This window comes from Miniopterus natalensis, chromosome 14, assembly GCF_054644295.1.
Source record: "Miniopterus natalensis isolate mMinNat1 chromosome 14, mMinNat1.hap1, whole genome shotgun sequence".
Classification (NCBI taxonomy): Eukaryota; Metazoa; Chordata; class Mammalia; order Chiroptera; family Miniopteridae; genus Miniopterus; species Miniopterus natalensis.
The window spans coordinates 59,021,544-59,045,032 of record NC_142094.1 but is presented as its reverse complement, the minus strand read 5'-3'; the positions used below and the strand labels follow the sequence as shown (position 1 = coordinate 59,045,032).

Sequence of the window (23,489 nt, the reverse complement as noted above, 5' to 3'; positions counted from 1 at the left end):
GAGGAGAGGAGAGGAGAGGAGAGGAGAGGAGAGGAGAGGAGAGGAGAGGAGAGGAGAGGAGAGGAGAGGAGAGGAGAGGAGAGGAGAGGAGAGGAGAGGAGAGGAGAGGAGAGGAGAGGAGAGGAGAGGGGGAGGAATCAGGCAGCACCCACAGTCTGCAGCGTGGGAGCCTGGATGGGTTGTGTTGACCAAGTCGGGAGACACGGAGGGGAAGCCAGTCTGAGGCGGGCGGTGTGAACAGGGCAGAGGGAGCACCCACACCGGGCGGGTCAAATCCGCACGCTCTGCCGGCCACCTCTTCATACCTAGAAGGTCAACTAGTTCTTGAAAAAAAGGAAGTGAATAAGCGATACAGAGTTACTTTTCAAAATTTTTTGAGAATAAGTGTATCGAGCCTGGGTAATTGAAACAATCAAGGTAACCAAGCCGAGCCGTGAACACCGGCGAAGGCCAGGCGAGGGCTCCGACGAGAGCCACGAGGGGAGCGCCGCCGGGAATGCAGCCTCCTCTTAATTCCTAATTGATCGGTGCCCACTTCCTCCCGTCCGTCCACGTAAATTAACACACTTGAGAGGCAGCCGCCCGGGATTCCGCCACGGCAGCTGGGAAGGGCAAAGTCCCCTTTCCCGCAGCCCTCTCCTCATCATAAAGAGAGAAAATACCGATTTCAACCATGGAAATAAATATGGGAGACGGTGGCTTTAAAATGAAAGGTTGGAAAAATGTCAAGCAGCAAAATCCCAAACCCCAGCCGTGGTCCAGGGAGCCGCAAACCACACATATTTGCACTTGAAGAGTGAAGGAGCTTTTAAGAGCCCTTGAAATAAAGATTCCCAGGTTCCACCGGGGGAGGAGCGACTCCGGTTCAAAACACATCTTTATGGCCGGGTTTTAAAGCCCAGGAAAGAGTTTCTCATGGAAACGCTGACCGCCTGTCCACACACACCAAGAGCTCAGCTTTTTAAGAAAATAAGACTTTCCTTTGCAACTAGGTCAGCTGGGAAAGCAAGCAAGAGTTTCTTCTGGAAAGTCTGTGGCTTTCAGATGGGCTTTTGGAAAATGACTCCGTTATGAGAGGGGATGTCTCCCGGCCTCCACTTTCACCTGAAGCCAGGTTAGCTGACTCAGAAGACAGGGAGGCAGAAAAGCAGGACCCACCTGTTGTCCAGGTGTGTGGTCTGACGCGTTGGGGAATTAATTACCCCCGATAAGCAAGTTCTGCTCAGGTGCCACAGGCTCGGGCGCCCACGGAGCCCAGGCAGGCCCATCAAGGAGGGAGGCCGGCCGGGGGGGCTGTCCAGGTGGAGCTCAGGGGCTTGGTCTCAAGGGAACAAAGGCTATCCCCTCTAGTGACGGTGGCCACGGGGTGCCCGTGTCACCAACATCTGAGGCTCTGTGTGCTCACCATGTGGAGCTCTGCCCAGCGGCTGGAGAAGGCCCGGCTCCGACGGGAAGGGAGGGAGGCTCCACGCTCCTTCCACCTGCGGGTGGGGCGTGGGCGTGGCCAGGACAGGTTAGAGCTTCTGTCTGGTGACAAGGGCTCGGCGGTGAAGCTGCTCAGGCCCAGTGGGCCTCTCGGCAGCGATGGGCCAGGACAGGCGGCTCGGGAGTGTCGATGGCCCTGGTCCACCCTCCACCCACCTCCTCAAATGCAACAACACAAGACCCCTGGTTTACATAAAGCCAAGTGCCTGCTGCGCAAAAGCAGCTGGAGGTCAATCCCCCAACCCCCAACCCCCGCCCAGGCCCACGGCTCCTCCTGCGAAGATCCTGGGTCACTCTGTGCCCACCTCCCAACCCCCTCACCCCTCCTCCCTTCTGTCTTTTATTTTAAATCCTCACCAGAGAACCTTTTTCCGTTGCTTTTCAGAGAGAGTGGGAGAGAGAGAAACATAGATGTGAGAGAGACACATCGATTGGTTGCCTCCCACACACTCCCTGACCAGGGCTGGGGATCGAGCCTGCAACCGAAGGAGGGGCGTTGGCCAGAATCGAACCCGGGACCCTTCAGTCGGCGGGCCGACGCTCTAACCACTGAACCACACCGGCCAGGGCCCTCCTCCCTCCTGACAGCGGCTGTGCCCCTCTGCAGACCTGGAGCTGGTCTGAACGCTCCTTCTAAGAAGCACCTGGGTCGTGCGAGATCTTAAATAACCCAGAGGCCCTACGCCGTGGGGCCAGCAGAGGAATTCTAAATGTTTTCATTGTTCTGAAAAGCCTGGAAAGCCTAGTCGACAATGGGGTGTGCGCACACACACACTTGCAACCACAAATACCTGCCCAGCCGCTGCCCAGGCCCCTTCTCAGGTTCTCCACAGGTCCACAGGTGCCATGTAAATCAGGTCAGGCCAACAAGGTGTACCTTACCTTTCGGGGGACACCGCTACATCCTGCCGCTCCCTCACACCCTCCCAGCCGCTGAGAGGGTCTAGGCTTTCTCCCTGGGGATCTGCCAGAGGCTGGGCCGCCCCAAGCAGCTACGCAGGCCCCAGTCCCTTCCCAGGGGTCCCCCTCTTCTCACATCTCCTGCACTTGACTAAACTCACCTGCTTTCAGGTCAGAAAAATAAGGGCTTAGCGCTTGATTGGCCTAAACCTCGTCTGGAAGACGGGGGAAGAGCTGAAACCAGACCCGAGCGTTTTTATTGCATCTCCACATTACCTGCTCACGTTTACTAAACACGCAGATTTCTTCCCGGGTCTGTTTACTGTGGGGTGGGGGTGGGGGAGTTGTGTGCTGATTTATGGGGCAAGTGGCCTTGTCACGTCAGGCCTCCAGCAATCTGACCTTTAGAGATGATTTTAACTCCAGTTACTGGGAAGCAAGTAGGAGTCACACTGAGCTGTGTGTCCGGCGAGCGAAGGCGGCTCCGACGTGACCCGTCCCAGGAGGGCCTGTGCGTTAGAGGCGGTTCAGACAAGGATGTGGGCCTGCGCGCAGGAACAGGGAGCGATGGGAGAGCAACCGGCCGGCAGGGCTGAGGGGAGCCATCTGCCCTGAACCCGGTGTCCCCGCCCTGCCGAGGCGTCCGGGCCTCACGGTACAAAGGTGCGCCTTTGCTGGGGGAGATCAGGTTTACTTCCTGCCAAACAGGCATCGCTCAGCTGCGAACGCTGGCCTCCCGCCGTCCCTCCTGGAGCCCCAGTGTTTACTTAGCCTTGGAGCTCGGATCTCTGTGGCAACCCCGTTTGCAGGAGCACCGGGCGTGTTGCTACACGGGCTCCCGGGGAAGTGGCGCCAGGAGGGCCCGTTCAGACACATCGCATCGCCCCGAACCGTCTCCAGAGGATCTGAAACATCCCGCGCGGCCAGAGGCTAGTGTCTCTTACGACTTTCATCCCCACCCCCAGGCCTCTCTTGGGGAGAATCACCCAATTTCAGGACCTTGTTATCTGCTACTGTCCACACCCACAGTCACCTGCACAGGCCATGGCCCATCAGTACCCAAGCCAGGGTCGCAGAGCTGTTTGTAAAGAGCAATAGAGTGTAGCATTTTCAGCCTTTGTGGGCCATGCAGTCTCTGCCGCAACTGCTAACACAACGCACAGTACACACACGATACACAATACATGGTACATATACAACACACAGCACACACAACACGCAGCGCACACAATACATAGTACACACGATACACAGCACACGCAATACACAGCACACGCAATACATAAATGAATGGGTGTGGCCATGTGCCAATAACTTCATTTATGGCCACTGACATTTGAGTTTTATATAATTTTCACGTCACCAGATGTTATCTTTTTTCTTTTCTTTCAACCACTTACAAATGTAAAAGCCTCGCTCAGCTCACAGGCAGCACAGAGGCGGGCACTGGGCCGGATCTGGCCTGTGGGCTGTGGCTTGTCTGCCCCCGACCTGTGTACCCGAAAGCAGGACGGGCTCCCCACCCACCGCAGCCCCAGCCCGGCCAGGTCACTGCCCTTTCTGCGGGTTAATGTTCTGACTCTGCCTTTTTTGTCCACAGCTCTGGCCCTGGGGGGGCGGGGGGGGGCCAGCAATGACCCAGGAGCTTCTGCATTTTGCTGAAGTCTCAGCCCAGGACAAAGCCACCGAAGGGCCCGTCTCCTGGGGAGTGAAGACGCTGGGGGGAAGGAATCAGGTCTCCGATTTCCTATCCTGCCGGGTGAGCGTGTCAAAGACACACTGAGCCTTTCTCCAGAAAGGGCAGCAGGAGTCACGGGACAGCGATAAAGGGCAGCTCAGCGCGCAGGCCGCCCAGCTCCCGGCCGCCTCCCCCACGGGGCCTCTGCCCGCGCTCAGGGGCAGGATGCCCCGGGGTCGACCGGAGCCCCTGACGCTCTTGCCCGGGGAGAGAACGGAGCTTATGTCAATCTTGCCACCCTGTCCGGTGACAGCTAGTGTCACACTTTCCGAAGATTGCCCGGACGGCCCAGCACAACCCACACTCTTAACCCTCGCAAACCAGCCATCACGCTGCCTCCGAGGGCTCCAGGTGGTATTTCCTGCTGTCAGGAAACCATTTTGATTTGCCTGTCACATCATATGCAGAGCCAGGGAGGAGCTCCCCTGGCTACCACCTCCGAGCGCTTTGCCACCAGGGCACCGGCTCCAGCGGGGTGGGGGCAGTTCTAATGGGGCTGAATCGCCCCTTAACACTCATCCAGGCCATTGCCTGGCAGCGTCCACAGAGCAAACCCTGCTTAATAAAAAGGGGACATAGCAGGTCGAGTGTTGTAAACATGATGTCACGATTCTTAAACATTTCAATCATTATTTTTACTGACTTACAGCGTATTAAATGTTTTTTGTATAAGGGGGGCCTGGTGAAATTCTATAGGTCCTCTGCCCCTTCCCAAGTGCATCGTGATGGGGATTCTGACGTGGGAGGGACACAGGCAAGATCCAGTTTAAGTGCCCTCGGCAAAGGAATCAGGAGAGAGAGAGAAAAACTACAAAGACACAGCCCCAAAGGAGGCCGTGTTCTGAGCCACGTAAGGAAAACCGCTCGTCCCTTAGGCCTGATTCTGTCCCTGAACCACGCTACACACTCTGGGCGTCAGCTGTGCCCATGAGAAGAAACCCGCCGCCTGTTATTTCAAAGGTCCCCCGAGGATGGCACGGCTGGAGCTCCTCACTGGCCAGCGCTGACCACCTCACACCCGCTGTGCTCTGCAGCACCTCGTGTGACCTCCGAGACAGGACCCAGAGGCAACTCGAAGGAGCCCGTCAACCCCCAGCAGCCCCGAGGGAAACAGGACGCAGAAGGGCCCGGTTCCTAAATGTCACTTAGGCCTGGAAGGCTCTGCCGCCCCTGCCAGCCAAGCCCTTTCAGACTTCCTGGGGATGAAACGTGAGAGAAGATAAACTTTGCATTCATCCTTAAAAAGTCACAAAATAAACAACATCCCAACGTAGGCCGGACGGGAGGCTCAGGGCACATGCTAAGTAATGCTCGGGCTCAGGAGGCTTTCTCTGAGGGAAAGCAGGACCCGGGGCGGAGAAGCACCTGCGATTCCGGCTCAAGCATCGCTGGCCCTCTGCATCCCGGGCACCGCTCCCTTTTCTCAGCCGAGAGGAGGGAGATGGAACCGACCCCTCCACAGCCCCTCGCTCCACTCGGCCCCCCGGAGCCCTCCTCACTGCCCGGCCTCTTTGTAAAAGTCAGGCCAAATAATGGAGATCAAAAGAAAACGCGTGTCCACACAAAGGCTTGTACAAGGACATTCGTAGCATAACCTGCCCCCTCAGTCTCAAAAGCACAGAATGTGCACCATTCATCTTCCGAGAACCTGGGTGTGAAGCCTGCTTGACACACACCTGCAGGACCAGCAAGTCCACCCTCCGCCCTGGCCAGGGGGACCCCAGAGGTGAAAACGCCCGGGGGCTGCAGTTAGCACCCTGCACACCTGTGATTAAACGCTGCTCTCACTTGTTAAAATCTCACACTTTGGGGTGGGATTGTGACCCTGCTCTATGGAAAACAATCGGCAGGTAGCCCAGGAGATGGGTAAATGCAGAACTGAGACTGCGGGTCACTGTCCAGGCGGCTGGCCAGAGCCCAGCTCCACTAACAGCCTCAGACACAAGACCCCAAAGGTGACTCTTGTGATCACCAGCGACCCTGCGAGGCTGAGGGCACGGCCGGAGCCTGGGAGGAGCCTGGAGGCTGGCAGCAGACGCCATAAAGCCCAAGGGTCGCCCTGACCGGTTTTGCTCAGGGGTTAGTGTCGGCCAGTGGACTGAAGGGTCCCGGATTCGATTCTGGCCAAGGGCAGTGCCTCAGTTGCAGGCTCGACCCCGGCCCCGCTCGGGACTCACACGGAGGAGACCAGTCGATGTGTCTCACATTGATCTCTGTCCCCCCTTCCACTCTCTCTGTAAAGCAATGGAAAAAATATCCTCAGGTGCGGGTAAGAAAATAATAAATAAATAAAAATAAATAAAACCCTGAGTCATAGGCTCGCACTTGTTAACAAGCAAAAGGTTGCTTCTCTCTGCAGATTCCTGGCGGCAGGGAAATGAGTAAAATCATTTTTAAATTTCCTCAAGTTGGTCTTTGTGAGATTTTGAAGCAAATTCTACTCTCTGCACATGAGGAGGAAGCCAGCTGAAGGTTTGGGGGTCCGACCTCCTGTCTCCCCTCTGAACCCCACGCCCACCCCTACGGTAGCTCCCACTTTGCAAATCTCCCTCCCCCGCCATCTCTCACCTGTTCCCCTGGGAGCAGTCGGGGCCCAGAGAGGTCCGATGAGACCCCGCTGCCCCGAGAGCAGCAAAGCCAGGGCTTGAACCCACCTCCCTGGTTCCCCTGGGATCCACGTGTCCCAGGCACTACCCCCCCCCTGTCTGTAACGAACAAGAACCCCCGGCTCTGCCCTCCCTGCAGCTGCACCAACAGCACCGAGCCCCCCGCCCGGCCCAGGAAACCATCGGGTGAGACAGGAGTGTTAAAAAAATAAGCTGCGTGACATTTATTTTGTCTTGTTAACATTAATATCTGTAGAAACATTTTTATTGTCAGTATAAAAATTAACAGGCTTTATTAAATACTTTCTCCAATTTCATAACACGTACAATCAGTGTATTCCGCATTCGTGGTGCGTGGCTACGGCGAAGTGAGCAGGTGTCTCGGAAGCAAAACACTTCCCTACGGGCCCAACCGCACGGTGAGAATTCGCCCGAGGCTGGCGCCGGGCCGGATCCACGAGGAGGTCCTGCCAGGCGCCGCGGGAAGCGATCCCTTAAGAAGATGGAAGCGCGGCTCCCAGACGATCAGCAGAACTCGGTGTTTCCATTTCCTGCGACGAGTCGCCCACGAATCTGGAGGCCACTCTCCAGGTTCACGGATGAGAACGCAGGCGAAGCCGGCGGCCGCGCCTCTGGGCAGGAGGCCAGCCGCCGGGGAGGACTCTCGCCATCACCTCGGCCGAGGTCCCTCCTTGAGGAATGGATTAAGGCATCTTGTTAGGAGAACGCTGGTCCCACTGGTCTGGGGAAGTCCAGTTAAAGGTCACATGGGCCCAGGGACAGGGCTGCACATCGAACCCAACACCCCGTTAACCGGTTCTTTCCACACAGACGTGCAGTTGGCTTAGGAACAACCATCGGACAGCAGAGTTTAAACACAACTTTATCTCCCCCCAAATCGGTCATCTTCGGTAAATATGTCTCGTTTCAAAGGATCTGATAACCAGTTAGGTCCAAGCAGTAGATTAACTAGTCCGGTGCACAGCCTGCGTAGAAACGCCACTTAAATTACAAAAAAAACCCCCAAAAACTATAAATGATTAATTGTTTTGTATATTACCAATCCATTAATAAATTAATGTTATACCATTTTCCCTGAAAGCAAAAGTATTTTTTCCACCTCTGCTCGGTGGAAATTAAGAAACTCTGGGTAAGAACAGCATTTATAGCAAATAGCTATTTAAAAAAAGAGAGAGACCAATTTTCTAGGTGCACTGGGACATCCATTTAGAATCAATACAAAAAATAATTCCTTGTAAATATATAATATATATTTATACATAATTTGAATATATTTACATACACCCAGCACCTCTGTACTGCCGTTGTGCTCTGTAAGTGTGTGCTGACATATATTTTCTCCAATTATTACAAAATTCACAAGGAAGGCAGGACGTGCGTCTGCCTCGAGTCCGGCTGGTCCACAGCCAGCGCCCACAGCGGGCCACAGGCGCGTGGTGGCCCACGCAGTCCATCCCTCGCCCCAGGGACGTTCTTCCCCTGGCGAAGGTGACGAGTTTCCAACCGTATAAACTCTTTACACGTGTGCCGATTACATTTCCGATTATTTACTCCTCTGATCCGTATATACAAGTGGGGACAGCAGCTCCCGGGGGCATCGCCCCCCTGCTCAGTGCAGCCAGGCTCCTGGGGCCGCCCGTGTGGGGACCGGGAGGCCAAGCTCGCTCATGTCTTAACGCTGCCGTTTACGTGTGGATACTGAGGGAGGCATGGTTCGTAAGGCATGGGGTCCGGAGAGAACACAGAGTCATCCCCGGAAGAGCAGGAGCTCCTGGTGTCGGGGTAACTAGGTGAGTACTGTTCGAGAGGCTGGCTGAGGTCCAAGTACTCCTGAAAGAAGGGAAGAGAGACGTTTTATTTCATCTCGGGTCAGGACAAGGTGAATACGGCTCGAGAGGCTGACTGAGGTCCAAGTACTCCTGAAAGAAGGGAAGAGAAGACTTTTATTTCAACTGCAGGCTCCGGAAAGGGTGACACGGGAGCTGGGACGGGACGGGGGGCCCCCGGAAGGTGCAGAGACCCCGCTGCCCACCTGGCTGCACAAAGGCCTCCTGCAGACCCCACCCCTATTTCCTCCAGGCTGCCCTTTACTTTTCCCTTCTAACCCGTCAGGACAAACGACTGGCGAGGGGGAACGCTAGAGCCTCGCCGGACGGACGGCAGGAGCTCGGACCCAAAGGATCTGTTTAGTCTCTGCCCCCTCGCTGGTGCCCAGGGTTCAAATCCCAGCCCCAGCACAATGAAAACGCACAAGATATGGGTTCCCCAGGCCCCTAAATAGTTTAGACCAGAAATATTTATTTCACAAATTACATTTGACTATTGCGTAGTTTCTGGGATAACTTGATTCACAGACAACTCTGGGAAGCTCTCTGAGTTCGAAACATACACAGGGTCACAAAACCCTTGGATGGACGCAAGGGTGTTAAAACCACAACAGACTGTCCAGGGAAAGTGTAGGAAAATAGAGGTTCCAGCTTCACAGTGTTGAAGGTCTGGAATTCGAAACGGCCCCCTGCCCCCCGTGGCTCCCGTGGCGCGGCCCCCAGGCTGGCCCAGGGTGGCCCTGCCTCTGACTCGGGGGCAGGGTGAGCACCACCCTGGGCTCGGACGGCCCGGGAGCTAAGAGCAGTTTCTAACATTTTTAAATGGTTAGGGGGGGAAAAATATCAAAAGAGGATGAATATCTCATGGCATTTAAAATGATATAAAATGACAAAATTCACATAAAATTTAAATGTGAGGGTCCATCCAGTTTCTCCAGAAAAGAGACACACTCGTCGCTGTCTCGACACAGGCGGAGCGGAGCTGTTGCAACAGGGACCACAAGGACCATACGGCCCACGAAGCCGAGGGTGTCCCCCCAAAATGTATACACACACTTAGAAGAATTATAAAGGTGGCGTTTATTAAAATACATTTCATTTTCAGAATGTACGAGAATCAGCTGTTAAAGTGCATATACATTTTGGGGGACACCCTGAATTTACTGTCTGGCCCTTTACAGAAACGGTCTGCAGACCCCAACTCTAAAACTATGGAGAGACTGCTGAACGGGGAGCTCCCGGGCCTCAGAGCCTCCCTGCGCCGGGTCTTCTGCCCACACAGCCCGGCGCAAAGCCCGTCTGACACACGGCTTCGCCGAGAGGCGGCAAGAAGTGCCGACCACAGCACCCCCGGCCTCGGGGTTATCAGGAGAGAGCCCACAGAATGTTGGCGACTACACATTTGAAAAGACAAAAAAACCAAACGACCCACTATAATTCATCACGCGGGCTGGCAAGGAGAGTCCCGCCTGAGAAGGGGGATGTGTCAGCTCCAACAACATCAGCATTAACCGCACAACTGGAAACAAACACACCCACCACATCAAAGGGCGCTTTTTGCTTACAATGATAAAAATGAAATTCTGTCCTAAATGGAACCATTTTTCTTGCCCATGTGGTAATGATTTTCAGAAGGAAAGAAAGTTCGATTTTTATATCCGCTAGACAATGTGGGACTCTGCTTTTTTGCTTAAGGACGCGGGATGTGAATTTCAGTGGGGACGGGCCCACGTTAAATGTAAACATATAAATACCCAGCGTGGAGAGTGGACGTAAGACCATTAAAACGGAACTTCAGCGGTTCTAGTGTCTAAATGAAGCCGTAAATGGGAAAAGAGGAATATCCGTGGATTCCAAGCCCTGCGTTAAAGGAACTCATACTAGAAACAACAATTTTGGCAGGAGAAGAAAGTTGGTTTCTTTCCCCTTGAACTGCTACTTTCCTTTCAACTTCTGGAGGTCAGCTGCGTTCACTTAAGCGCAAGCTCTCCGCTTATCAGCCGCAGGCAGGCTCAGCCGATAGCGCGGCCGGCGGAGGCTTCGCGCCACAGCGCTGGGTTCGTCTAAATCACTCTGAAGCTAGTGAGTGTGTTATTCAACGATAAACGTGTTATTTTCTTTCTAAGATATTTACGCCATTTTAACCTTTGACTTGTTGTGACAACTGTGGGTTTGGGGTTCCCGTCCTGTCTGAAGGGGCTCTGCACCCTCACTGAGGGGAAAAGACTCGCTGGCCAACGATCTCTCTCCGTCGCGGGGTCTCTCCGGCCTCACGGGTTTGCCCTCCCTGCTTAGATCCCGCTCCTTCCACCACCACAGCGTCTACTCCGCGAGCACAAGGAAGCGGCCCCGGACGCGACGAACTAGACCGTGAGCGACAGTCGGCAGAGGTGCTGCCTATTTTCTAGAAGATAAATATTTTAGCAAAAGGTACAAGTTCTCCCTTAAAAATCACGTAAGCCACTCATTATCAGGAACCATGTGTAGTTTACATGCACGGAGATGAAGGCCCCAAGCACAGGCCGTGACCAGGCGGGGCCACGGCGGGGCCACGGTGGGGCCACGGCGGGGCCACGGTGGGGCCACGGCGGGGCTACGGGCTGACTGGGTCGCCTGCTGTGTGGAGGGGGAAGGGCGGGACCTGGGGCGCCCGGGCCCGTTGGTACCCAAACATCAGCAGTTCGCGCACCAATGACCAGAGTCCACCCAGGCTCCTTCCCACGCCAACCCCAATGCTGTGCTGGACGTTTCTTTGGCCACCCCGCCCGCCCCCCCCCCCCCAGACCCTGGGCCCGGCGCCCGCAGCCGCGGTGAGGGGCAGCCCCACGCAGGGCCCTCGGGCTTTGCTCTCAAAACCCAGTTCTGAGAAAAATCCGGGTTCGGGGAAGACGCAGTTTGACTCTGTCTGACCCGTGGGGACCCTGTGGAGCCGCCGGGGCCGGGGGGAGCCTCCTACCTACCTCGTTGGTGGTGAGCGTGAGGATGCGGTCCAGGTCTTCCACCAGCTGCTTGAAGGTGGGCCTCTGGGCGGGCACCGCGTGCCAGCAGTCTCGCATCATCATGTACCTGCAAGGCCGATGCCCGCTGCGTTAGCCCTGTGAGCACCGGCACGGCCGCCAGCCGCCGTCACGGGCCCCCTGCCGAGGCCCTGAACCGCGGGAACGTATCAGAGCCTCCAAGCCCCTCAGTCAGAGGTTTCTACTTTCCCGAAATCGTCGCCGCTCGGTGCCCCGAAGAGGAGTTTCATTTACAGAAACATCTCTGCCCAAAATGTTTGAGGACGGTGCCCGGCCGCCGAGAAAGGCAGCCTGTGTGCTCAGCGTCACGGGCTTCACAGTATCTACACCTGGTGTTTGGGGTTTTCTTCCAACGAGTCTAACGGACAAAGGTTCCTCAGTTTAAAAAGGAAGTGAAGTTGGAAAACCACAACGTTAAAGTCAGGTTCTTCCGAATCAATCCGCCATCCCTGGGCCGCCCACCGACTTCCGGATTAAGTCCGGACAGGCCCAGGTCCCAACCTTATCTCGATTATGGGTTTGGACAGACCTATGTCAGAGGAGCAACACGGCCGGGGAGCACAATCAGCGCCTTATAGGACATGGAGTAAGACTCGGCCACTCGGCCGACGCCCACCGACAGGCACTCACGGGATCAGACGCGAGATCCCCACGAACGCCCACAACAGACGGCAGGCTCCAGGTCAACCCTCCCTCAGGTCCTCCTGGGGGCCGAGGGGGGCTCCTTTCCAAAGCGCGGATTTTACCGCGCAAGACACGTCCGTGTCACAAACACAGCGTAATTCCACCGGCCACGTGGGGCGGGTTTTTCTAGAGACCGGCTCGCAGTTTTACAGTCAGTTTGCGACCCTAAGGGTGGCACCTGGACAGCTTTTTAATCTTCTGCACTGAAGTACGGGCCCAACCGCAGGTAACCAGACACTAGTGCACTGGCTCTGAGGAAATTCGGTTGGTGCTAAACTACAAGAGCATTTCCAGTGGTCACAAAGGGGCTGCAGGAGCACCGACCTCCGCGTTCTGTCCCGGGCAGGGCACCGGCAGCGAGGGGGGACTGGCTGGTGCCCTGACCCATCCTGCGCTCAGCCGGCGGCCCCTCGGCTTTCTAGCTCGTTGGGGGGCAGGTGTATCGTCCTGTCTCTGAGGGGAGTCAGTGGCAAGGCCCCGCATGCGGCCCCGGGTCATCCCACGTCACTGTGAAGTCGGGGGCCCCTGCCGGGCAGCCTGACACCCTGCGACTGAAAGCTCCCGGCACACCCCCCCAAGGCTGCGCCTCCCAGACAGGCCCGCTGTCAGGCATGGAGCCCAGGCCGCCCCAGCCCTGCCTCCCGGGGGCACATCTGCAAGGTCGGGGGCCTCGGGAAACCGGCGCAAGTCAGAGCGCGCTGGGCGGCGGGACAGACGCGGCCCTTACAGTTCGTTGGTGCAGTTCGCCGGCTTGTCCATCCGGTGCCCCTCCTTTAGCAGCTTGAACAGTTCCTCCACGGGAATCCCTGGGTAGGGCGAGCCCCCGAGGGTGAAGATCTCCCACATCAGCACCCCGAAGGACCAGCTACGAGGAAGGGGAGAGCAGAGCGTTACTCACGCACCGAATCCCAGGGAGCCAGACGGGCCCCGTTCAATAAGCACCCGTCTCTTCCCGCTCAAAGACCAAGGACCCGAGCGTGCCTCCTGCGGGTCCCCCCACGTGCCCCTTCCTGCCCCTCCTGCCCCCCCCGCAGGCGACACTAAGCAGTGATAAACCATCGCGCTTTTCTCTTTTCGACGGAGGTCTGGGATTATGGGCTTTTTCCTTCCTCCCTCCTAAAGTCGGTCGTTTCCAGGCAGCGTCAGCAACGTGGAGGTCCCAGCTCCTACGCTTCCTTCGGCCTGTGTGGCCCAGGGCTGTGACCCGCCAGGATGGGCCGTGGGCAGGACGAGGCTGGCCAGCTAATTTCTCAAGGTAACGGGTGCCCGGTGTGGGCGGCGGGGCATCTAAGGGCACAGGGTTCCTGGCTCACTGTCACGGGGGGGGGGGGGGGGCCCGGGCTACTGTGAGGAGGGGGGGGCCCTGCGCCCAGGCGAGTTCCACACGACGGGAACCGGACAGGTTCCCTGGGGCAGAACTGACACCCGGCCCTGCCGTGGGACTCTCTGAGCTTCGTTTAGGAGGCTCCACCCTGGGGTGGTCGAGCCGAGAACCCTGCGTTTGTCTGTGTGGTGGTGGCTCCAGAAACACACCCTTCCCGACTCTACGCCGGCAAGTTTCTGAGATAACTGTCCCCGGTCTGTGCAGAACCAGAGCAGGAAGGCAGTGCACACGGGTCGCGAGCTCACCGCGGAAACGGGGCCGCGACGCCCGCCTCCCAGGACTGCTGACGGCGTGGACGCGTGCCGACCCCAAAACCCTCCCGCTCCCGCAAAACATAGCTCAGCTGATTTCTTTACACTCTTCATTTCGGAACAGTTACAGGCTCGTGGAAACTGGCAAAAACAGCAGAGAGATCCTCTGCGCCCTGCGCCCCCCTTCCCACCACGGGAACATCTCTCAACCAAACTTCCAGGTCGACGATCCTAAAACACCGGGTGGAGCCCGACCCTGGCAGCATTTTTAAGCGCATCGTGACAGGATCAGGATCTAGTTTTCACTGTAGTTCTCTAAGTACCAAGGATGCTAAGACAAGACCCGAATGTTCTCCAGGGACACACAGCGCGAGCGGCCCTGCAGACGTCACCCGAGCAGGCCCATGTCCCCCTCAGCCACCCCCCTAAGGACAGACCTGGGACGGGGGAATTCTTCAGACACCCTCAAGGGGAAAGTGTCAGGATCCCTTCGTTAAGGGAGCAAAAACATGCCACCAGCCTGGCGAATTCGCCAGGAGCTTTGCAGCGGCACATCGTGAATAGATTCAAGGTGGGGCGGATGGCGCGGGACCTTCTGCTCCGGCAGGGAGGACGTGAGCGGTCCCTCGTCCCCTGCGCTTCGAAGCCAGGAAGGGCGGTAACGGGCTCTGGTTCCAGCCTCCCTAAAACCCGCCCCCTCTCCCGCAGCTCCTGCGAACGTGTGCCAGGCAGCGGGCACCAGAGAGAGGCAGGGACGTGTGCGCGACTCGATGCCGTGGAGACGCCGGGGAAGCAGCTACTTACACGTCGCTCTGGTGGGTGTACACTCGGTCGAAAAGGGCCTCCGGGGCCATCCACTTGACCGGAAGCCGCCCCTGCACGCGCGGAAGAAACGAGAAAAACAGCACGCTGAAATGGGTCCACCTGAGTGGGCTCGGCTGGGCTGCGCCCTGTTTTAAAAGCCGACACGAACGACCTTCTCACGATGCCCAGGGGCCGGGCGTCAGAGCCGAGATGAGCTCGGGGGGGACCACACATAGGTGGGGGGTGCACAGATTTGGAAACTCTTTTAAAGTCTGTATCTACAGGTGTGGTCCCTTTTTAGTTATTCACTCTCACCCGGGGATCTGTCCATCGACTTGAGAGAGACAGGGAGGGGGAGGGAAACATGGATCTGCCTCCTGGATGCGCCCCGGCCGCGGATCAAACCCGCAACCCGGGTATGTGCCCTGACAACGGCCTGCAAGATTCAGGCGTATGGTCCGAGCACCTGAGCCGGGAACACTACAAATGCCGTTCCCTTGGGTCCTCGGGGTCACCGCTGTCCCCAGCAGGCAGACACACCCCGACCAGCTTCGAGACCAAAAACTGACCCCGAAGCTCCCCTGCCCTAATCCCTGCAGGGAAAGGTCCTGACCAAGAGCCTGGGAAGACCCCAGGGGCTGCGCCCTGTTCTGTACACGGGAGTTTCGCACCCGCGGGGCGTTTCCTGAACGCAGCCCAGGTCGGCCGCCGAGGAGTTCGCGAGGAGAGAGGCCAAAGAGGAGGCGCCAAGGGCAGAGGAAGGAGCCCCACCGGGGCCTCCAGCTCTGCCCGCCCATCGCCTGTCTCCCGGGGCCCGCCGGCCCCCCATCGCTGCCGGAGACTCACATTCGTGGTCTTCTTGTAGTAGTCTATGTTGTTGATGTCTCTGGCCAGCCCGAAGTCCGCTATTTTCATCACATTGTTTTCTGTCACCAGGACGTTTCTGGCCGCCAGGTCTCGGTGAATACACTGAGGGGGGAAAGCTCATCTCAGCACGCTCCAGGGCCAAAGAAGTGGACCCATTTCTTCCAGCATCTCAAGTCGAAAACCCCCATTTCCTCTCTCATTAAAAGTAAACGTAAAGCACCGAGGCCCCAACCCCTTCCAGGCGCGCAGGCCGACCCAGGAACTCTCCGCCTGCAGGCGACCGGCGCCCCCCGCGTCCCTCACACAAGATCCGCGTTAGGTCGTCCTGAGGCCTTTCATCGCGACACCTGCTGCGCCCGTCACAGCCAGACCTTAAAGAGCTGAGCTGGCCGACCGGCCGCCAGCATCACCTGGTCTGCGCCTCGCGGTCACTGCTCAGGCGTGGCGACCTGTTCCCACCCCTGCCCATCTAAAGGTTAGGACGAGCTTCAGGTCAGGCCCAAGCGTCCCACCCCACCCCTCCTCTCTCCCCACCCTCTCAGATTCCTTGGCCGCCTCCTCGCTGCCTCTGACCCCAGACAGAAGAATCGTCCCGTCGATTCTGTCTATTTCCATGTATCCTCACGGCTTCCCTGCTTAGATACGTGCCCAAGATTTACAGGTTCCTCTCTCAAGCATGACCGCTCTCCTGGGACCACTGCTATGGGACGTTCCCCCATAGATGCCCACTTGGCACCTCGAATTCAAGGTCTCCCCTCCCCTAATCCCATCCTCCTGGTCTCTCTCGGGCAGAGGGGCACACTCCAGACTTCTTCACGCACTCCTGCCTCTAGTGCCCCTCCTCTGGCCTCAGCTCCACCCCCTTCCCCAAACCGCCTCATTGGTTCCCACGGCCAGGTCTCCTGAGGTGAGCCCCGGCCCCCAGGTGACTGCAGGTCCACGCCCACTAGAGACTCTCTTCTTTGGGGACCCCAGGAATTCCTGAGGCTGCACCAGGCTCCAGGGCAGGTAGGTCTGACCCCACCTGTGCCCAAGAAGGGAGCTGCGCAGCCCCCCAGGTGCGGGCCAACAACGGTCCTGAGTCATCCTAAGTGCCCAGGGGGCACCTGGGCACCTATCTAGCTGCTCTCAGGGTAACGAATGTTCTGAGCTCCATCGCACGTGGCTTTCCTGGAACGCAGGGGGACCTGGCCCACTTCTGCCTGCAGAGGGTCATCCTGCTAAATCAGACGAAATAAACCCAGGTAATACCCAGGATGGGATGTTACTAAAATATCGCTGCTCTTGATCTTTACTTTTAGCATACTTCAGACTCAAGACCATAAACACAACACTGGAAGTCTATAACCCAAAACTCAATAAACAAAACAAATAAAGCCCCCCATGAGAATTAAAGGCCGCGTGCCCTAAACCAGCTGCGCTCCACCTGGAGGCCCACTCCTGGGACGGTCACGCCCAGCCCCGTCCAGAGGAGTCACCACCCCCGCTCACCTCCGCAGTGTCGCTGGAGGTTCATGGGGTGCTCTGGCTTTTCACGCTAAGGTGAGTAATGCAGCCAGCGTTTCCCAGGCTGCACGACACAGGCAGGGGCTTGACGTAGCGAATGAGCACGTCTGCTCCAGAGACACTTTAAACCTAAATCCACCCAACCGGGGAGAATGTGAGCTCACTTTTTGGGAGGCCAGGTACTCCATGCCCCTGGCCAGCTGGTAGGTGCAGGATACCAAGTCCTTGAAGGTCATCTGCTCCTCCGGGACGCGGTTGATGTCATAGGAGTACTCCATCCCGGGAGGCCTCCTGGCCCGGAGGTACTCGCGGAGGTTGCCTTTCGAGGCGTACTCGACTATGACGTAGAGAGGCCCTGTGGGTGGACGAGACAAGCTCCCTGAGACGGCGAACCCGGGATCCGCCCTCGGGCTGCTCGGCAAAGCTGGTTTAGTTATTACGACCCAGGGCTTTTGTTTCGGTTTGTTTTCATTTAAACACACAGAAAAGCATACGGAGATCGAACACCTGCTCTCTAATTTCCCCAAAATGACGGTCTACAGTTGGCCGAGAGAACCTCATGTCTTTGAGAAACTGACCAAAGACACTGAGTGTCCTTCCCTGGTCACTAAGTTCTCACACCTGTGCCCTCTGGAAAGCAGTGCTCCTTCTAGCCCATTTTAACTATTTTACATGCATCTATGTATATCAATAAGTGGCATATTGTTTTTATTTTTATTTCTTGTTACCCCTCACCTGAGGATATCTTTTCCACTGAGTTTTGGAGAGTGGATGGGGGTGGGAGGGGGACAGAAACATCGACGTGAGAGGCACTGTGGTTGCTTGACTCCTGCACGTGCCTAGACTGGGGCCAGGTTTGAACCTGCAACCCAGGTACGTGCCCTGGACCGGGAATCAAATCTGGGACCACGGAGCCACAGCAGCCAGGGCAATGAAGTATTTTTTAATTAAGGTATGTACATTGCTTTTTAGACATAATGCTATTGCATCCTTAATAGGCCACAGTGCAGCGTAAACACAATGTTTATATGCACTGGGAAACCCAAAGTTTCGTGTGACTTGCTTCATTGGGGTGGCCTGGAGCCGAACCCGCAGCATCTCCGACGTGCGCCTGTATGTTCTATCACACACACACGCCCCACTGGGTTTGTCCATTTCCCTACAGGCTGCTCCCCGATTCCGGCCATCAGGGTGCAATGGCCATCCTGCGCCCGCCCTTCCACACACCTCTCCACCTGTGCTATCGACAGGCGCCGGCGCCCACAGGCCAAACCCCGCCCACTGCCTGTTTCTGTGATTAAGCTCCTGGCACAGGGCCAGGCCCACTCATGACTGTGGCTGCTTCCACACAACTGCGGCCACAGAGCCGAAAATATTTACCATCAGCCTCTACAGAAAACATCTCCCGACTCCTGGTACAGACCTAGAGAACTGCTGGGGCCAAGATGGGCCTGTTCGAGCTTATTAATTATCGTACAACTGGTCCCCGACGTGCCAGCTGGCTCTTCGGCAAGAGAGGCAGGGGTCTCTCTGCCCCCGAGGAAGACAACGGGCCCCCGTGGCCCGCTCTCCTGTTCTCGGGGGCCCAGCCACCTGCGCCCATAGCAGGACCCGGCTTCCTCCACCCCCACTTTCAGAGAACTTGTCGACCAGAGCGCAGGGCTTTATTGTGAGAAATCTCTCAGCAAGCACAGAACAGAAGCCTGAGGAGATGCCTTCTCCAAGCACCCTGGGCGGGGGGTGCCCTGCAAACAGGACCCCACAGGCCCCCTCGTCCAAGGTCACCCAACACCCACCTTCCTTCCCCCGGCCCCCAGGGGCCGTCACCAAGTGCCCTGTGCCTTCAGGGCCAGGAGCGTCTCCCCAAGGAGACTGTAAAGAGAACTTCATACATGCGCTTGAGATGCTCTGGGAGCAAGTCCAACTGTCCCCGAGGGACACTAACGGATCCGGGGAACCCGGAGGGGTCCCCTGCTCACCATCCTGGGTGCAGGCCCCGAGCAGGTTGATGATGTTTTTGTGCTTCCCCATCATCTTCATCATCTCCATCTCGGACACCAGGTCAGAGAGGTCCTTCTCCGTGGCGTCATCTGCAAACACCCGGGCACATTAGAAATCGGTGCGTTTCCTCTAACCCCCCCGTGGCTGTGGTGAGCTGCTGAGCACGCAGTTGAAAGAGCATGAAATTGAATTTTAGAACCAAAGGCCTGGGCGGGGAACGGTCCTGCCCCGGGCCCAGCAGCTAATTTGGGGTCATCAGGGTCACGAGTCGGAACTAGAAGGAACACAGGCCTCCGACGCGGGGGCTGGTTCTTTACCAGCAAACGTGGGGTGTTTGACTCTCGTGAAATGACTCCGTCCTCTGGCAGAGCTGAGGTGCCTCAGAACCACCCCAAACCACGGGGCTGAAACTGTGGGAGCATCTGGAGGGAAGGGGGGCCAGGCATCTAGTCACTAGACCGTCTCCAGACCCAGTGCCGCTAACTCAGCCCTCACAACCCTCAGGGCTTCACAGATGGGGAGGAGGGACCCAAAATTGTGTACAAAAGTGTATGTGTTGTGTGTGTGTGGTGCATTGTGTTGTGTGTGGTGTGTGTGGTTTGTATTGCGTGTTGTGTTGTGTGTTGTGGGGCGTGGTGTAGGGTGTGGGGTATGTGGTGTGTGTGGTATGTGGTTTGTATTGTGTGTTGTGTGTGTTGTGGGGTGTGGGGTGGGGTGTGGGGTGGGGTGTGTGGTGTGTGTTGTGTGTGCTGTGGGGTGTGGGGTGGGGTGTGTGGGGTGTGTTGTGTGTGCACGCACACATTCCGAGTGAAGGTCCATCCGTCCATGGGCCCCTCAAAGGGGGCTGAGGTTCCATCCCTAAAAACCGGAAGTTTTACAACCCTCGGCCATCACCTCGGCCTAGACTGGCTCAGTCCTGTGTCCACGGCTCGCAGCCTCTGAAGGGTAGCGAGACTTTCCCACGTGACCCCCGCGAGCTAATCAATGTGGAAAAACCTGGGCTCCCCACAAAGGTGAGACGGGGCAGGGCTGGGAGCCGCGTGCAGAAAGCCCCCGGGACTCAGGAGGGAGGCGCCATCTGCATGGACGCGGCCTGGAGGGCCGAGCCCCGGCCGGGGAAGGACCGGCCACACCTGTGCCCCCCACACTCAGGTGCCCCCCTCCAGCTCGGAGCCCACAGGCCACGGCACGGGCTCCTCACGGGCTCCGGGGCTCACGCCTGCTCCGCCCTCACGGGGAGCTGGCCCGCGCGTAACGAGAGAAAAGGAGCCCCCAGGCCTCCCTGTTACATCCCAGGTGCCTCTGCGCCCCACAGCCCGAGTCAGCTCTGCCGACTGACAGGAAGCCCGGGCCCCCCACTCCCCCTGCTTCGTGCCCAGGGGCTGCCGAGGCTGGTGAGGGGCACTCAGCCCACGACACCTGCCACACACGGGGCGGCCCAGCAGGGGCTGCCTCTGTGGGTGGAGCCAACCCCCGGGGTGAGGGCACACAGTCCTCCTCCGCATCGGGCCCCAAGGCGGGGAGCAGCTCAAAACACCCGTTTTCCTTAGGAGCCACCCAGACTCGTGGCTTCAAAACTACGTGCGAGTTGGTACTTTCTAAGCACGTTCAGGTACTGGGGGGGCCAAAGGAGTTGACAGTTGTGAGTACTGGAAACAGGGAGTTTACGCCTGTGATCATTTCTAATTATTGCCTTATTTTCCATACAAACACCGTCACCCTCCTGCCCACCCTGGATGGAGGGAATGAAGGCTCACACGGAGTCCGACAGGAACACCCTAGGCGGCTACCACTTCGACAAAACGGGCTTTTCTTTTTTAAAAAGTGCACACGGCTCAAGATAAATCGTCTGTCCAAGATGCTGATTTATACAGAAAACTCCCAACCCCTAGGTCAGCTATGTGCTCTCTGACCTCGGCCTGACAGAGGTCACGGGCCACGAAAGAAGACTCTTGATAAGACTTCCCACCCTTGCCCCTCCCCGCCCACCCGTCTCCCCTCCCCACCCCGCTCACCTTTCAGCATCTTCACCGCCACGGTGACGGCCTCCTTGGGCTTCTCCTTGTCGATCCCCACGGCCTCAGCCATGACCACTTGCCCAAAGCAGCCTTCCCCCAGGGGCTTGCCCAGCGTCAGCCTGGGTGTGAAAACAGGGGATTAGCAGGCGGCCTCTGGTGAGGGGGCAGCGAGGGGAATTCCAGGCCAGATATAAAAATCTTTCAGCAGCTCCTGGAGCACGGGGCACTTATCATATGGAACTAATGAGACAGGGGGACCACGCGCGCCTGAGTGTTTTCTTAGTGACGTTTTAGGGAATGTCAATTACTGGCGGAATGGCGATTAAATTTCACATTCGTATTCTGGGTTTGTTTTCTTTACGGAAGGCACCCCTGCTGAGGAGGTGGCCAGCTTCCCTCTGTGCCGGCAAGAAGGAGCTCGTCACTACTGAACGTTCGTCATTCAGAATGTCTCCAAGAAAACCTAACGGCCGCTCTTAATTTTTGTCTCTGTGATGTCTTTAAAATCGCTATTATCCAAATACCAATGGATTTTACGGTCACAGTCTGGGGCCAAGATACAGGATATGGATCTTAAAGGAATTTCTAATTTTCAAGGAATCTCTAATTTTTCACTAAAGGCCAAAAAGAAAAAAATCTAAAACTTGGGGTGAATTTTTTTTTTTTGACATAACAGCCTAGAAATCTTTATGACTCCCCAAAATTAATAACGAAGGAAATCCGAAGTGAGCAACAAGCGACATTTCTAGGCTCAGAAGCTCCAGACACATCCTGTGAACAGCCGTGCCTTGTCCTTGGTTATTAACAGAATGAAGAGGTCTCCAGAATACGTACGGATGCGGCTTTTCACATAAGCCAAGCGCTAGCTGACCCCGGTCGTAGGTGTACCAAGGTTTGCAAAAGCTAAGCGAGGACCGAGGGCAACGTACACTACACTGCTGAGGTCATTCTGTTTCCATGCCGAACTAAAATTAAATTTAATGTCCTGGCAGAAAATAAACATTTGCATTGGAAAAATGGCTAATTTATGTCCCTAGGCCCCGCTACCACAGCCCAACAATCCTTCCTTTGTGCAACTGCTGCCTTCAATCTAATAAACGGCTCCTAAGTAGCCTTCATTCACTGGAAACCCGCCCCACCTACTTTTGTGCTAAATACTGTTCTGAAACGTTGAGCACTCAGATTTTCCACTCCCGGGGCACCCCCGGGTGGGAGCGAGCAGTCCGGCAGGCACAGGCTCCCACTGTTGACGGCGGTGTCGCAGGTGGCGAGGACTACGGGCCGGACCCGAGAGCTGCGATTTCTTACAATATGGTCACAGCTCCCCAACTGGGCCCTAAAATATACATAGGAACGCGGGCGTGAACCCGCCTACTTGCGTAATCGAACCAGGGAGCCGGGGGGCTCGAGAGAGGCACCCCCTTCTCTCCACATCCTACAGGTAAAGAAACCATCCTGTGTGTTTCCTCTGGTGCCTCACCTGTACATGCTCAGTAAACAAGTTCTGAGTGGATGGATGGATGGATGGATGGATGGATGGATGGATGGATGGATGGATGGATGAATGAAGGGGTGAATGAATGAAGGGGTGAATGGTCTCACTGCAGTACCCCAAAAAACTGAAGTTATTCCATGGACGCTCTATGGGATGATATCTGTGTGGCCCTAGCTTAGGTGCACGTTAATCTCTCTGCGCCGGCTGCTGCGAAACACAGCCGGGTGGAGGTGAGTGAATCAGAAGAACAAGCGCCGTGCAAGGCCCCTCTCCTCCCAGAGCTCTGGGAAAGCTGATCCCGGCAGGATTTCCAGATCTGTGGACGAGTTCCTTGGGCAGTAATTAAACACTCCTCTGATGGACTCTCAGGGCAGAGCTACACACGTCAGGACAGACGGGGCAGGTGCCCGAGCTTCTTCCAGCCGATCGAGGCAGAGGTGCCAGCAGCTCTGTTCCTCTCGGACTCTACCCACCACCAGAGGAGCCCAGGAGAGTGCTGAGGCCCTTCAATGACCAGCCAACTCACTTCAGGAGGTGGGCCTGGGAGGCGGCCCTGCCCAGGAGGCGGGGGGCTGGAAGCCCAAAGACCTTGCGCACTGACCCTCTGCCCCTCTGCCCAGCACCAGCGTCTTGCTGAGGTTTGCGGCCCAGAGCTCCGGGTCAGCAGGACACGAGGGGAAAGGAAAGGGGAAGGGCCCGCACGGGAGCCCAGAACGGCGCTCGCCCTGGGAGGGCTGCACCGTGACCGTCACTGCACGGGAAGGAAGCCCAGAGCGTCAGGGGACACGAGAGGTTGCCCAGCCCCTGGCTTAAGCCCAGCCTCCTGGAGCCCAAAGGACATGGACCTGAAGCCAGACCAGGAGGTAAACAGCTCCCAGCAGAGCCC

The 23,489-nt window shown here is 57.0% G+C and overlaps 1 protein-coding gene across 10 annotated transcripts in view; it reads right to left on the bottom strand.

Annotated features, from left to right (window-relative positions):
* Positions 1 to 6,927: 6,927 nt before the first annotated feature.
* FGFR2 (fibroblast growth factor receptor 2) overlaps positions 6,928 to 23,489 on the bottom strand; it is an 87,743-nt gene continuing 71,181 nt past the window's right edge. For 6 of the 10 annotated variants that reach the window (XM_087824068.1, XM_087824072.1, XM_087824074.1 and 3 more), the window contains 8 exons: positions 21,106 to 21,227; positions 19,069 to 19,179; positions 17,254 to 17,444; positions 15,563 to 15,685; positions 14,717 to 14,787; positions 13,005 to 13,142; positions 11,537 to 11,642; positions 6,928 to 8,580 (listed from right to left, as the gene is read on the bottom strand). In XM_087824068.1, coding sequence (XP_087680194.1) covers positions 8,416 to 8,580; positions 11,537 to 11,642; positions 13,005 to 13,142; positions 14,717 to 14,787; positions 15,563 to 15,685; positions 17,254 to 17,444; positions 19,069 to 19,179; positions 21,106 to 21,227 — 1,027 coding nt within the window. In that variant the 3' untranslated portion in view covers positions 6,928 to 8,415. Of the gene's footprint in view, positions 8,670 to 11,536; positions 11,643 to 13,004; positions 13,143 to 14,716; positions 14,788 to 15,562; positions 15,686 to 17,253; positions 17,445 to 19,068; positions 19,180 to 21,105; positions 21,228 to 23,489 lie in introns of all 10 variants that reach the window. The other 4 variants (XM_087824070.1, XM_087824071.1, XM_087824077.1 and 1 more) reach the window with 1 other exon arrangement.